The following is a 13,868-nucleotide window of genomic DNA, read 5'->3' on the forward strand; positions in this document are numbered from 1 at the left end:
CTCTGAAAATTTATGAGCTATTTTATAATTTCTGTGTGTCTAGGAAACATGATTATAGTTTTTTCTATGCAAATTTGGATTTTATAAAGTAACATGGAGTGCTTGTTATTAGATGGTAATGACCAACTTTGCCACCAGATGTCAGCAGAATAAACAAGAAGGTTCTGTGTTGTAGGACAGCTTTCACTACTAAGGACTTCTAGGTAGCTCAGCTGGCCAAGAATCCTCCTTCAATGCAGGAGAACCCAGTTCGATCCCTGGGAAGTAAAGATCCCCTAAAGGGACACGCTACCCACTCTGGTTTTCTTGGGCTTCTCTGGTGGCTCAGACAGTAAAGAATTTGCCTGCAATGTGGGAGCCCTGGGTTGGGAAGATCCCCTGGAGGAGAGCATGGCAACCCACTCCAGTATTCTTGCCTGGAGAATCCCCAAGGACAGAGAAGCCAGGTGGGCTACAGTCCCTGGGGTCGCAAAGAATCCGACACGACTGAGTGATTAAGCACACTACTAGATCTTGAATGTAGTCTGGCTCTTTTAGCTCATCATTTTTGTACACAGTCCTTGATGGTGCTAGTTTCTGTAAGAATATAGACTGCTATATCATTTGCTTCGTTTACTTAGGAATTAAGGGACTGTGGCTTAACATAGTTTAGCTTTTAATAACACAGACTTTTATTTTTCATCCAGGTTTTTCAAGTACGAAAAGTAACAGGAGCAAATACCGGGAAAATATTTGCCATGAAGGTGCTTAAAAAGGTGATTTCTCTCCTCCCCCTCAACTATATTCTTAATTGCTATAAAATCTATATTTTGGTCTAAAATTCTCAGTTAAAAATTGTATTTCTACCACGATTATAAGTCCTCTTGGAATGTGGGATACATTTTATCATTCTTACTCCTGTCTTATTCTGCTTGGTTACTTGGTGAGGGTGCAGAGGAGATTGCTTCAGTTCCCCTCCGAGGTTAACTCTTGTAGCCCTTTGTTCTGGTCTCTGTATTTCTAAGTATTAAGCATGTTCTGCTGTGACTTAATTCAGTAGTTTTAGAATTACAGATTGACTTCCTATTTTATTCCTTTCTTCCTTTTTCCCACCCTCATCTGGCATCATTTTCTTGCGATCTACTGTTGCCTTCGCAAACCTCCCATCAACTCTGTAAAACACCTTTCAGGCCAGTGTATGATCACGCTTACTAGATAAGTGACTAGTCCTGTTTATTTTCCTGGAGCCATCGCAGAGGAGCCTTCTGTCCCCTGTGCTCACCTGTGCTGATCATTCTCTCGGCATACCTGTCATTATGGACTTCCCCTTCACTACAGTCCTTCAGACCCTCCTGACTTCCCCTCCACTACAGTCCTTCAGACCCTCCTGACTTCCCCTCCGCTACAATCCTTCAGACCCTCCTGACTTCCCCTTCACTACAATCCTTCAGACCCTCCTGACTTCCCCTTCACTACAATCCTTCAGACCCTCCTGACTTCCCCTCCACTATAGTCCTTCAGACCCTCCTGACTTCCCCTCCGCTACAATCCTTCAGATCCTCCTGACTTCCCCTTCACTACAGTCCTTCAGACCCTCCTGACTTCCCCTCCGCTACAATCCTTCAGACCCTCCTGACTTCCCCTCCGCTACAATCCTTCAGATCCTCCTGACTTCCCCTCCACTACAGTCCTTCAGACCCTCCTGACTTCCCCTCCGCTACAATCCTTCAGATCCTCCTGACTTCCCCTTCACTACAGTCCTTCAGACCCTCCTGACTTCCCCTCCGCTACAATCCTTCAGATCCTCCTGACTTCCCCTTCACTACAGTCCTTCAGACCCTCTGACTTCCCCTTCACTACAGTCCTTCAGACCCTCCTGACTTCCCCTTCACTACAGTCCTTCAGACCCTCCTGACTTCCCCTCCGCTACAATCCTTCAGATCCTCCTGACTTCCCCTTCACTACAGTCCTTCAGACCCTCCTGACTTCCCCTTCACTACAGTCCTTCAGACCCTCCTGACTTCCCCTCCGCTACAGTCCTTCAGACCCTCCTGACTTCCACTTCACTACAGTCCTTCAGACCCTCCTGACTTCCCCTTCACTACAATCCTTCAGATCCTCCTGACTTCCCCTTCACTACAGTCCTTCAGACCCTCCTGACTTCCCCTCCACTACAGTCCTTCAGACCCTCCTGACTTCCCCTCCGCTACAATCCTTCAGACCCTCCTGACTTCCCCTTCACTACAATCCTTCAGACCCTCCTGACTTCCCCTTCACTACAATCCTTCAGACCCTCCTGACTTCCCCTCCGCTACAATCCTTCAGATCCTCCTGACTTCCCCTTCACTACAGTCCTTCAGACCCTCTGACTTCCCCTTCACTACAGTCCTTCAGACCCTCCTGACTTCCCCTTCACTACAGTCCTTCAGACCCTCCTGAGTTGCCCTCCGTTACAGTCCTTCAGACCCTCCTGACTTCCCCTCCGCTACAATCCTTCAGACCCTCCTGACTTCCCCTCCGCTACAATCCTTCAGATCCTCCCGACTCCGTCAGCATTGAATCCTTTGTTTCTTAGATCCCAGATTTTCCTTTTTCTTAGTTTGTGTCCTGTTCCCTTGCTTTGGTGACCATTTACTGGTGATTTCCTGAGAAACTGAATGAAGGGGAATTTGATATTCCACATTTTTGCAGTGATGTTTCTTATTTTGATTCTTATTATTTATTTTTACTGTTTCAGTCTTAAAAGTTTTCAGTCTTTTAGCTCCAGGGAATTTTCTTTTATGATCTCTTTGATAATTTTCCCTGGTTGTTTTCTTCTCTTAGAATTGCATTTACTTGGGTGTTAGACCTCCTAGAATGATCATCTGTTTTTCTTTCCTTTCCGCTTGTCCATTTCTTTATCTTTTTGTTTACTTTCTGAGGTTTTTCTAGAAATCTATTTTCTAATCATTTTTAAAATTTAGTGTATTTATTTGGCTTTGCTGTATGGCTTGTGGGATTTCATTAATAGTTGCCCAACCAGGGATCCAGTCCAGGCCCCTGGCAGTGCAAGTACAGAGTCTTAATCCCTGGACCACCAAGGAATTCCCTTACTGGTTTTTTTAAAAACTCATATTTGTAATTCCCCAAAGCTCTTTTTGTTGTTTTTTTTCTTTTTATACCTATCTATTTTATGAGTACAGTATCTTCTTTTATTCCTCTGAGACATTTTAATTATAAATTCTTTGAAATATTCTTTTGTTTCATGGGCGTGTCTCTTTTCTAAGTCCCTATCTTCTTTGACTTTGATTTAGTGTTTTGTTGCCATGTTAGGGCCCCTCTTTAGATGTCTGGTGTCCTTGAAGAGTGGAAATCTGAGAAGCGGATCAGAAACTGTGTAATGTGTAGCCTTCTCCAGTGTGCAGTCATGAGATTAGCTGGCAGTTGACTAAGAACTTCTAAACGTCAGTGTCTAAAGGTCTTTTTTCTGATATGGATCAATTTGTGCTGGGAAAGATCCTTTATTGTTTTGCCTAGAAAAAGCATTCTGGGGCTGGATGACAGACAGGAGATGGAGATCTCACCTTTCAACATCAGATTTTTAGTGAAATCACGTTTGTTTTGTTTTTAACTTTATTGATTTATAGTTGCTTTACAATGTTATGTTCATTTCTGCTGCACAGCAGAGCGATTCACTTACAAATGCATATTCTTTTTCATCCATTATGGTTTATCACATGACATTTATTATAGTTCCCTATGCTATATGGTAGGTCTTTGCTGTTTATCCAGCCTCTGTGTACTAGCTTGCATCTGCTTATCCCAAACGCCCAAACCTTACCTCTACCTTCCCCAACCCCAGCCGCAAGTGTATTTGCTTTGTGCATCTATTTCTGTTTTGTAGATAGGTTTACTTGTCGTATTTTAGTTTATGTAAGTGATATCTTATGGTATTTTGTCTTTCTCTTTCTGACTTACTTTGCTTAAATATGGTAATATCTAGGTCCATCCATGTTGCTGCAGATAGCATTGTTTTGGTCTTTGTTATGGCTGAGTAACAAAGTCAGGTTTTTACTTCAGCACTCTACTCTGTTTCTGATCCTTCACTTTTTTTTTTTTTTCTGGAGACTGCATCTCTCCAAGTGGTAGTTCCTGGCTGGTTACTATAGATATGGAAATCTTGCTGATCTATCTCTTCCTTACAGAGACTTTCAGATAATCCGCCTGTTTTCAGCCCTCCACCTTCTGCCTTCTGTAGTCCTTAATGATTCCATATTTTTTTCCTTTTCTTTTCTGTTATTTTTACTTCTAATTTTTGAACACTGCCGTCTATGGGGTCACACACAGTCGGACACGACTGAAGTGACTTAGCAGCAGCAGCAGCAGCAGAGCTGCTTGGTGGGTCAGGTGGTAAAGAATCTGCTTGCAGTGCAGGAGACCCAGGTTAGATCCCTGGGTCTGGAAAATCCTCTGAAGAAGGGAATGGCTACCCACTGCCAGTATTCTTGCCTATAAAATTCCATGGATAGAGGAGACTGATGGGGTCACAAAGAGTCAGACAGAACTGAGTGACTAACACTAACTGTTCAGGGCTTTACAGATGGATTCAACGTTTTTTGAGTTATGTCTCTTTCCAGGCATTTAAGTTTGCTCATATCCCAGGATACTAAGTTATTCACAACTGCTTTATCCTCACTCCGTTTTCACCTTTTGAGATGCAGAGTTACGTGTGTTTCTTTGTTTTATTAACCTTGGATTGTGTATGTTTGATTTCTTGTTCTTTTGGTTTGGGATTGAGTTCCAAAAAGATCTCACTGTCTTAAAATCTTAGTAGAAAACGATATTAAGACAATGAAGATGACTTTTAAAAAAAAACATAGTGTTTATATATCATCCTCTTTCCCCTGATTTTTACTTAAGCAGTACAAATGACTTCTTAATTTAAAAACTGAGGAAAACTACTGTCACCACAACTTTATTGGTGATTGTCTTACAGAAGCAGTTTAGGTATTTTCAACTCCAGTTTCTGCATCAGTAAGCCAGAATTAATCTGCTCTCTGGCTTTCTCCTTGGAATCATATGAGATTATGGATTTTTTATCTATTAAGTATTTTAAGTCTAAAATTGGAGACAGTATAAATAATACTTGTTCTTGCAGTGCTGAAAGAAGTACTGGTCAGGTTTCTTAGAATAATCCATTCCTTTTGATATGTTGTTTATGAACACCTGATAATCAGGGCTGAGCAAAATTAGTCATAATTATATCTTGTGTCTGGCACAGATATCTTTAATGGAAAGAAGAGGGTTTTTTTTTCCTCCCCTACTGATGGTAAGTGGGTGTGATTAATATATTGGGAAGTCCATAGACTTGACTGCTGCTATTTGTGAGGGTTCCTTTTTGTGCCCAGGCATCAAAGACCTAACTTGCTTTGCCTCTTCTCTTGCTTAGTTACCATGCGTTCTCACTGTTTGGTTTTTCTTTCCCTAAGCCTGGCTAGAGAATCACACACTGTCTCATTCATTCCTTGCTGTTCCTGAAAACAGGCTAGGGTCTAAGGTTTTAATTCCTAAATCCTTAGGTAAAGATAGCTGTGTTCTCCCTTTGAGTTTTTTCTTTTTATTTTGTTATCCCTGGAAGCAGAGAGTACTAACCCTCTTGGCCTGAGTATGTGGTAAAAATTTACCTCTTTCTAACCTTAAAGATAAAATCATAAACCAGATGTTTCCTTGTCTTAAATGAGTTGCTTACATCTAAATTATCCATCTGGATTGATTAGTTCTCCTGGGCTTGTTTACTCGTTATGGGAAGGGTAGAATGTTGAGGAATAGGCTGTTTCCAACAACTCTCTCTCTGTCCTACCAGTTACATCAAAAATGTACACTCTGGAAGCAAAATATTATTGCCCATGTCATTCGTTCAGCTCACATTGTAAATTTTAGAACCTTTGGCCAAAGGCTTGTAGCTCACAGATTGGTCATGTTTCTTCCATTCGTTCTTTTATTGAACCAGCTGAGAATCTGTAGTGTGCCAGGCATTTTGCTAGAGACTAGGGTTTAGCACTTGAGACGAATGTAATCTCTGCTCTCACTCTGCTTACTGTGTAATTCAAGGGAAGAACTGATAAGCTTATCTTTATAATTTCTACTGTAGTCGAAACCTTCCCACTTTGAGGATTAAGCTTATACTAATTTCTTAGTGTTTATCAGTTGTTCCCCCCCGCCCCAAGTCTTATTTTCCTGGGTGTCTTCTATGTCCTTGTATTAAATAAGTAATCAGTTGCCTAGCCTTCTAATTCCTCATTGATCCCAGAGCCATCAGCGTTCACCTGGTCCATTTCACATCGCCAGGCCCCATAGTTGTATCGTCCTCTTCTGAAACACTGGGCTATAATAGAACAACAGCATTCTCACTTCTTTATTCCTATAGTGCCTGGTCTTTGGCCCTTTGGTGTTTTGACCTTTCTGTTCTTTTCCTTCAAGTTCTTAGTCCCTTTTTAATTTCGCCTTGTACCTGATCTAGCCTAATCAACATGCTCTCAGTCACCTGCTATCCCTGGTTGACCTTATCCTACAGAACGCTCTAATCAGTTTGTTAATACTCCTTTATTCCTGTATCTCAGTTATTGAACGTCACTGGCAGAAATCACACAAACGTTAAATTGCTACTGGGAAAATTCATAGTCCCCAACTCACGTAGACCCTCCGTACCCATCAAAGGTTCCTAGCCAGCCCCTTCATCCTCTCCAGCTAGTAGAGCCTTTACTGTCAGTCCCGCTGGTCTTTTTTAGCAAACTGCCTCTCTTCCTAACTGAGGCTGTCGGATGTGATTCCCTTCACCTTTCTTGCCCTAATGCCGTGTTGTCTGCATTTTCACCTGTCTTTACTTCACTCTCTCCAGGCTTAGTGGGAGATGTGTTCTTCTTTTCCAAGGCCAGACCCTCTCTTTTATGTTTGGATCCCCTCTCTTTCTGCCTGTTTAGGGTCTTTTCTTTGTCACTTCTCGCTCTTTCTCCATCCTCTATCCTGACTCCATTCTCTGTTTATATTCATGTCTTTGCCATATTTAGAAAATAAATCCTTTCTTCACTCAAAGTCTATCATAGCTTCCGGTCTCTGCTGTTCATAGACTAATTTCTTAAGTCATTTCTTACTGTCTTTTTTACTCACTATGTTTTGAACTCACACTCTACTATTTTGATGAAACTCTTTTTCCCTTTGTCACCAGGGATCTAATTGCTGGATCCAGTAGTCTTTCCTTCAGTTCAGTTCAGTCGCTCAGTCATGTCCGACTCTTTGCAACCCCATGAATTGCAGCATGCCAGGCCTCCCTGTCCATCACCAACTCCCAGAGTTCATTCAAACTCATGTCCATCGAGTTGATGATGCCATCCAGCCATCTCATCCTCTGTCGTCCCCTTCTCCTCCTGCCCCCAATCCCTCCCAGCATCAGAGTCTTTTCCAGTGAGTCAACTCTTTGCATGAGGTGGCCAAAGTATTGGAGTTTCAGCTTTAGCATCATTCCTTCCAATGAACACCCAGGACTGATCTCCTTTAGAATGGACTGGTTGGATCTCCTTGCAGTCCAAGGGACTCTCAAGAGTCTTCTCCAACACCACACTTCAAAAGCATCAATTCTTCGGCGCTCAGCTTTCTTCACAGTCCCAACTCTCACATCCATACATGACTACTAGAAAAACCATAGCCTTGACTAGACGGACCTTTGTTGGCAAAGTAATGTCTCTGCTTTTGAATATGCTATCTAGGTTGGTCATAACTTTTCTTCCAAGGAATAAGTGTCTTTTAATTTCATGGCTGCAATCACCATCTGCAGTGATTTTGGAGCCCCCCAAAATAAAGTCTGACACTGTTTCCACTGTTTCCCCATCTGTTTCCCATGAAGTGATGGGACCAGATGCCATGATCTTAAGCCAACTTTTTCACTCTCCACTTTCATCAAGAGGCTTTTTAGTTCCTCTTCACTTTCTGCCATAAGGGTGGTGTCATCTGCATTTCTGAGGTTATTGATATTTCTCCGGCAATCTTGATTCCAGCTTGTGCTTCTTCCAGCCCAGCGTTTCTCATGATGTACTCTGCATATAAGTTAAATTAGCAGGGTGACAGTATACAGCCTTGACGTACTCCTTTTCCTATTTGGAACCAGTGTGTTGTTCCACGTACAGTTCTAACTGTTGCTTCCTGACCTGCATGTGGGTTTCTCGAGGCAGGCCAGGTGGTCTGGTATTCCCGTCTCTCTCAGAATTTTCCACAGTTTATTGTGATCCACACAGTCAAAGGCTTTGGCATAGTCAATAAAGCAGAAATAGATGTTTTTCTGGAACTCTCTTGCTTTTTCGATGATCCAGCGGATGTTGGCAATTTGATCTCTGGTTCCTCTGCCTTTTCTAAAACCAGCTTCAGCATCTGGAAGTTCACGGTTCACATATTGCTGAAGCCTGGCTTGGAGAATTTTGAGCATTATTTTACTAGTGTGTGAGATGTGTGCAATTGTGTGGTAGTTTGAGCATTCTTTGGCATTGCCTTTCTTTGGGATTGGAATGAAAACTGACCTTTTCCAGTCCTGTGTCCACTGCTGAGTTTTCCAAATTTGCTGGCGTATTGAGTGCAGCACTTTCACAGCATCATCTTTGAGGATTTGAAATAGCTCAACTGGAATTCCATCACCTCCACTAGCTTTGTTCATAGTGACGCTTTCTAAGGCCCACTTGACTTCACATTCCAGGATGTCTGGCTCTAGGTGAGTGATCACACCATCATGATTATCTTGGTCGTGAAGATCTTTTTTGTACAGTTCTTTCGTGTATTCTTGCCACCTCTTCTTAATAACTTCTGCTTCTGTTAGGTCCATACCATTTCTGTCTCTTATCGAGTCTTTCCTTAACTCATCCTCAATCCTCTCTGTTGCACTGGAGCTATTGACCACAGCATTTTGAAACTACACTCCCTTCACTTCTGTAATTCAAACCTCCTGAACAGTTAAAAAATAACACCTTTGAAGTTTTTCAAACTTTGCAGAGTTGCAAGAATAGTACAGTGATCACCAGTTGTTAACTTTGCCATATTTTCTTGGTCTGCCGCTCCCTTTATCTCTCCTCTCTCTGTATGTACACATATGTATATTCCAAGTTTTTATTTTTTTGCTATGCATATTGAAAGTTATTTGCAGATATGGCACTTGGCCTTTAAAATCTCTAGTATGTATCTCTTAAGAATAGGGCATTTTCATACATAACCACAGGGTAATTATCACATTTGGGAACTTTAATATTGGTATATAATTCTGTTTTCTTGATACATTGTAGTCAAACTTCCCCAGTTATGTCAATAATATCCTGTACAGCTATTTTTTGTTTTTAATATCCAGGATTTAATGAAGGATCACACATTACATTGAGCAGTCTTGTGTCTTTGGTTTCCTTTACTCTAGAGTCCTGTGTCTTTAGTTTCCTTTACTTTTCGTCTTTCATGACACTAACATATTTTGAAGACTCTGGGCCAGTCATTTTGCAGAGTGACCCTGATTTGGATATGTTTCATTATTTCCTTATGAAAATGCTTAAATTTTAAATTTAAGTTAAATGCTTTCTGCAGGAATATTTTACATGAGTATTGTGTCCTTAGGAAGCTCATAATGTTAGTCTGTCTCATTATTTGTTGAGTTTGATCATTTGGTTAAGGTGGTGTCCACAAAACTTCCCATTCTGCAGATGCCATTTCCCCTCTGTAATTAAAAAGTATCTATGGAATGAAAGTTAGAGATTCTGCGAATATTCCATCCTAATAATCTTCTACACCCAATGGTTTTATTATCCATTGTTTCTTAGCCAAATCAGGTAATACTCTGGTGATTATAAAGTGGAGACTTTTCTGTTTATCAGTTTTTTCTACATTAGTTATCATTTTTCTGTAAAGAAGAGCTTTTCATATATTTTTTAATGTTTAAAGCCATGTTTATTTACTTTTCAGCTGCACTGGGCTTTCTCTAGTTGCAGCGAGCAGGGCTCCTGTCCAGCTGCACTGCGCGGCTTCTTTTTGTGGTGGCTTCTCTCGTGGAGCACGGGCTCTGGGCACCAGGACTTCAGCAGTTGCAGCTTGTGGCTCTCGAGCACACAGGCTTCCGTAGTTGTGGTGACAGGTTTAGCTGTGTGCTGGCACATGCTATCGTCCTGGAAATCCATGTCCAAATCTGTGTCCCCCGCATTGGCAGGTGAGGCCTCAACCATGGACCATTAGTGAAGTTCCAAAGTTTAGTTTTTTAAAACAGTATGGACTACTTTTTTCATAGTGTTGTCCATTTCTTTCATTATTCAGATTTTGGTCTGAAAGTTTCCCCAAATTTTCTGGAGAGAGCTCTTTTAAGAAGACTTCTGTGCCTTTTTAACATGTCCCTGTTAGTTTCGGAGTACTTCCTTTCTATACAGTAGTGAGCTCCAGGTTTGCCTTGCATGTTCCCTCACCCTGGTCTGGCACCATCTCTTTTTCCATGGAGCCCTGGTTTCTTTGGTAGAGAAACCAGGATCTGATTTCCAAGCTATGGTCTTTGCTACTGAAGTGTCATTCTTCTGGCTCTTTCAGAACAGAGCTAGAAGTTTTGTTTTTGTTTTAATCTTGGCTTCACGTTGATATTCCTAATTTCAGTCCAGTTCTTTAGGGTTCTTTTTTCTTCAGTCTACATTTGTGTCTCTTTTTCCACATTGAGAAAAGCCTGATAACAACATCAATACATTAACTCATTTACTTAGTGGTACAATATATGCTAATAGTTAGAGAATTATAATACCAATAGTACTAGTAGTAGCTGCAAGCCTACTAAGTACTTAAGATTTCCTTGCAATTTTTGTCATGCTTACATACATATATGTTACTGAAGAATGTGCAGTGTAAAGTTATTTAAATATCTTTTTTCTCTTTTTGTGGTAAAATTATCAAAGAACTGGATTGGTCAAAAAGTTCACTTGGGTTTTTGTACTATTGTATGGAAAAACCCAAATGAACTTTTTGGCCAACCTGATAAAAGTCAGTTAAATTTATGTATTTCTCCTGTATTCGGTTTTATTTGCCTCCCCTATCCTTGTTGATTTAATATTTTTTGAAATGTATAAAACATTATCATGGTTCAGAATTTAAGATCTCCATTTTGTAATCACCATATGATATTTGATTCAGGTAAGAAGAGAAATAAATGATAAAACTATTAATGTTTTACTTAAAATTCCTATTCCTTTTCTTGCCTTTCCACAATTGTTAGCTTTTTTTTTGTTTGATAGGTTTCTTGTTGGGATTTTATTTTATTTTATTTTCTTGACCGCACCACACAGCATGTAGGATCTTAGTTCCCTGACCAGGGATTGAACCCAGGACCTTGGCATTGAGAACTAGACTGTCAGGGAATTCCCTTTCGTTAACTTTTGACTTATCTTAGTTGTGCTCATTACTGTGTTTATAAGGATGTACATATTATTATATTTTTATTTCCTCGTTTACACAAAAGATAGCATACTGTGTATGCTGCTGTGCCGTATGTGTTCTTTCGCACTTTGCTTTCATAGAGATATTCCTTGTTTTTTTAAAAAAATATTTATTACTTTTGTCTCTTTCTTTGGCTGCTCTCTTAGGTGCAGCATGCAGGGCCTTTAGCTGTGGCGTGTGGGATCTGAGTCTCTGACTAGTGATTGCACCCACGCCCCCTGCATTGGGACTGCAGAGTCTTAGCCACTGGACCACCAGGGAGGTCCCCCTCATTCTTTTTATGGCTTTATAGGGTTTTCATTCACTATCCTATGCTTAGGCATTTAGGTTGTTTCTAATGTTTCACTTTTACAAATATTGATAATACTCCAACCAGTAACCTTGTGTACATGCTTTTTCATGTCCAGAACAATGTATCATTTCCCCAAAACTTTCTTCTTTGTTTCCATTTCCTCAGTGGCACTATTAGTTACACAGAAACCATGGTATCATTCTCATATCTCATTAGTTAGGAAGTGCTAATGATGCAGTTTTACCCTTTTTTCCCCCAGCTTCATTTTCTCAGTTACAGATTTTACTTCTTGCTTACTTTACTAGCCTCCTAACAGATGTTGTTTCTTCCCTAAACTTCACACTGCTACTTGAGCTGTCTTTTTTAAAGACAAGGGTTATTCATTTACCTTACCTCAAGATTTCTTCTCAGCCTCTAAAAATATAATTCAATTTGCCTTTGCCTCGATGCTCAGGCTTTCCATTTCCTGGCCTCCACCTACATCTCCAGCCTAATACATCTCCTGAATGCTTCTAAGCATACTGAACTACTTAATAGATCCTCTCAACATGCCCAGTCCTGTCAGGTCGCTTTTGCATTGGGAATGCCTTTTTTTTCCAGCTTCCACATTTTATCAATAACTTTTTATGATACAGCTCAGGTATACCACCTACAGGAAGACTTTTGGCTGTCGGGTCTAGCTCTGTTGTTCACCCATAGCACCTGGTGTTAGCTCCACTGACTCCTCTCCCCTGGGACTTTGGGCTCCTGTGGGCTGGAGACTCCTATTAATTCTGCTTTCTTGTTAAGAGCCTAGAAAAGAGTAGACATTCCAAAAAGTTAGTGAATATCTGAATAAACTTGATCAGTTTACATTAAAACAAATCATTTAGGTTTTCATTTACATGTTTACTGCAGAAAACTCCAAACAGTGCAGATGTATATAAGAGGCGAATGTCTTCCGTTTCCCGTCTCAGTCTCTGGTGAGACCTAAGATTAATAGTTTCATGTTGGTGAGAAAAGCACAAAGTAGATTTTCCCGATCCTATAGGATAAAAATGTCTACTGTTTTGTTCTTATAGATCATCTCTTTTCCTTTAGGCAATGATAGTAAGAAATGCTAAAGATACAGCTCATACAAAAGCAGAACGGAATATTCTGGAGGAAGTAAAGCATCCTTTCATTGTGGATTTAATTTATGCCTTTCAGACCGGTGGAAAACTCTACCTCATCCTTGAGTATCTCAGCGGTCAGTACACAGTTTGGTGTAATTATTTGCATTAGCTCCAGAAACTTGTTGAGAGCATTATTTTTCAATAGAACAATGCTTTTTCCCAGTGTGACCAAATAGTTCTTAAAATTGACAAGTACGTTACCATAAGGAATTCATATGGGACCAAATGTTTCTTTTTGTAGACAAATATGAAGGAAACTTTAAAGGTTGTCTTTTTTCTTCATCTGTAATGTTTTATCTTAATTCTCTTGTAATCAGTTAACAAAATAACAAACACCTAATGGATAGCCATCAAACTGACTGCACTTGGGTAAGATAATAAAATTCAAATAAACCACTAACTGAAATGGAAAACTTAAGAGTATTGTTTAAGGTAATGAGTATTTTTGGTATTGCATATTTAAACAGAAGTGTTTTTTGTTTAATGTAATTCTACAGATAGATTTTGCAGTTTTACATTAGAAATCCCTCACTCATTCCAGGACTTAACCCTTCCTAGGAATTCGTGGCACCCCATAGCATTTTTAGATCACAGGTATCTATTTTCAGCAAACACACTTGAGTTTTCTGAAAAACAGATTTCACAGCAGCCTGTAACATGGAATAGAAAGCTGTACAATTTAATAACTTTTTTGTGACTGTTACCATTTTTTCTTGTAACTGTATTTTAACATAGTTTCAGATTTACACAAAAAAGGTGCAGCAATAAGACAAAGAATTCCCACCTACTATTCACCTAGATTCCCCAAGTGTTATCATTTTACCACAATTGTTTTGTGTCATCTTTCTTTTTTCTCCCTCTCTGTATATGTATATATGCAGGTGTGTATATAGATATATATACATAAATATGTTTATAGATATATAAACACACATGTGTATATATTCATAATTTTTTCTGAACTGTTTAAGAGAATG

The 13,868-nt window shown here is 40.0% G+C and overlaps 1 protein-coding gene across 2 annotated transcripts in view; it reads left to right on the forward strand.

Annotated features, from left to right (window-relative positions):
* Window positions 1-13,868, forward strand: part of RPS6KB1 (ribosomal protein S6 kinase B1) — a 41,113-nt gene that overhangs the window by 9,694 nt on the left and 17,551 nt on the right. For both annotated transcript variants that reach the window (NM_001285641.1, XM_018063570.1), the window contains 2 exon segments: window positions 687-755; window positions 12,818-12,965. In NM_001285641.1, coding sequence (NP_001272570.1) covers window positions 687-755; window positions 12,818-12,965 — 217 coding nt within the window.

This window comes from Capra hircus, chromosome 19, assembly GCF_001704415.2.
Source record: "Capra hircus breed San Clemente chromosome 19, ASM170441v1, whole genome shotgun sequence".
NCBI classification, from domain to species: Eukaryota; Metazoa; Chordata; class Mammalia; order Artiodactyla; family Bovidae; genus Capra; species Capra hircus.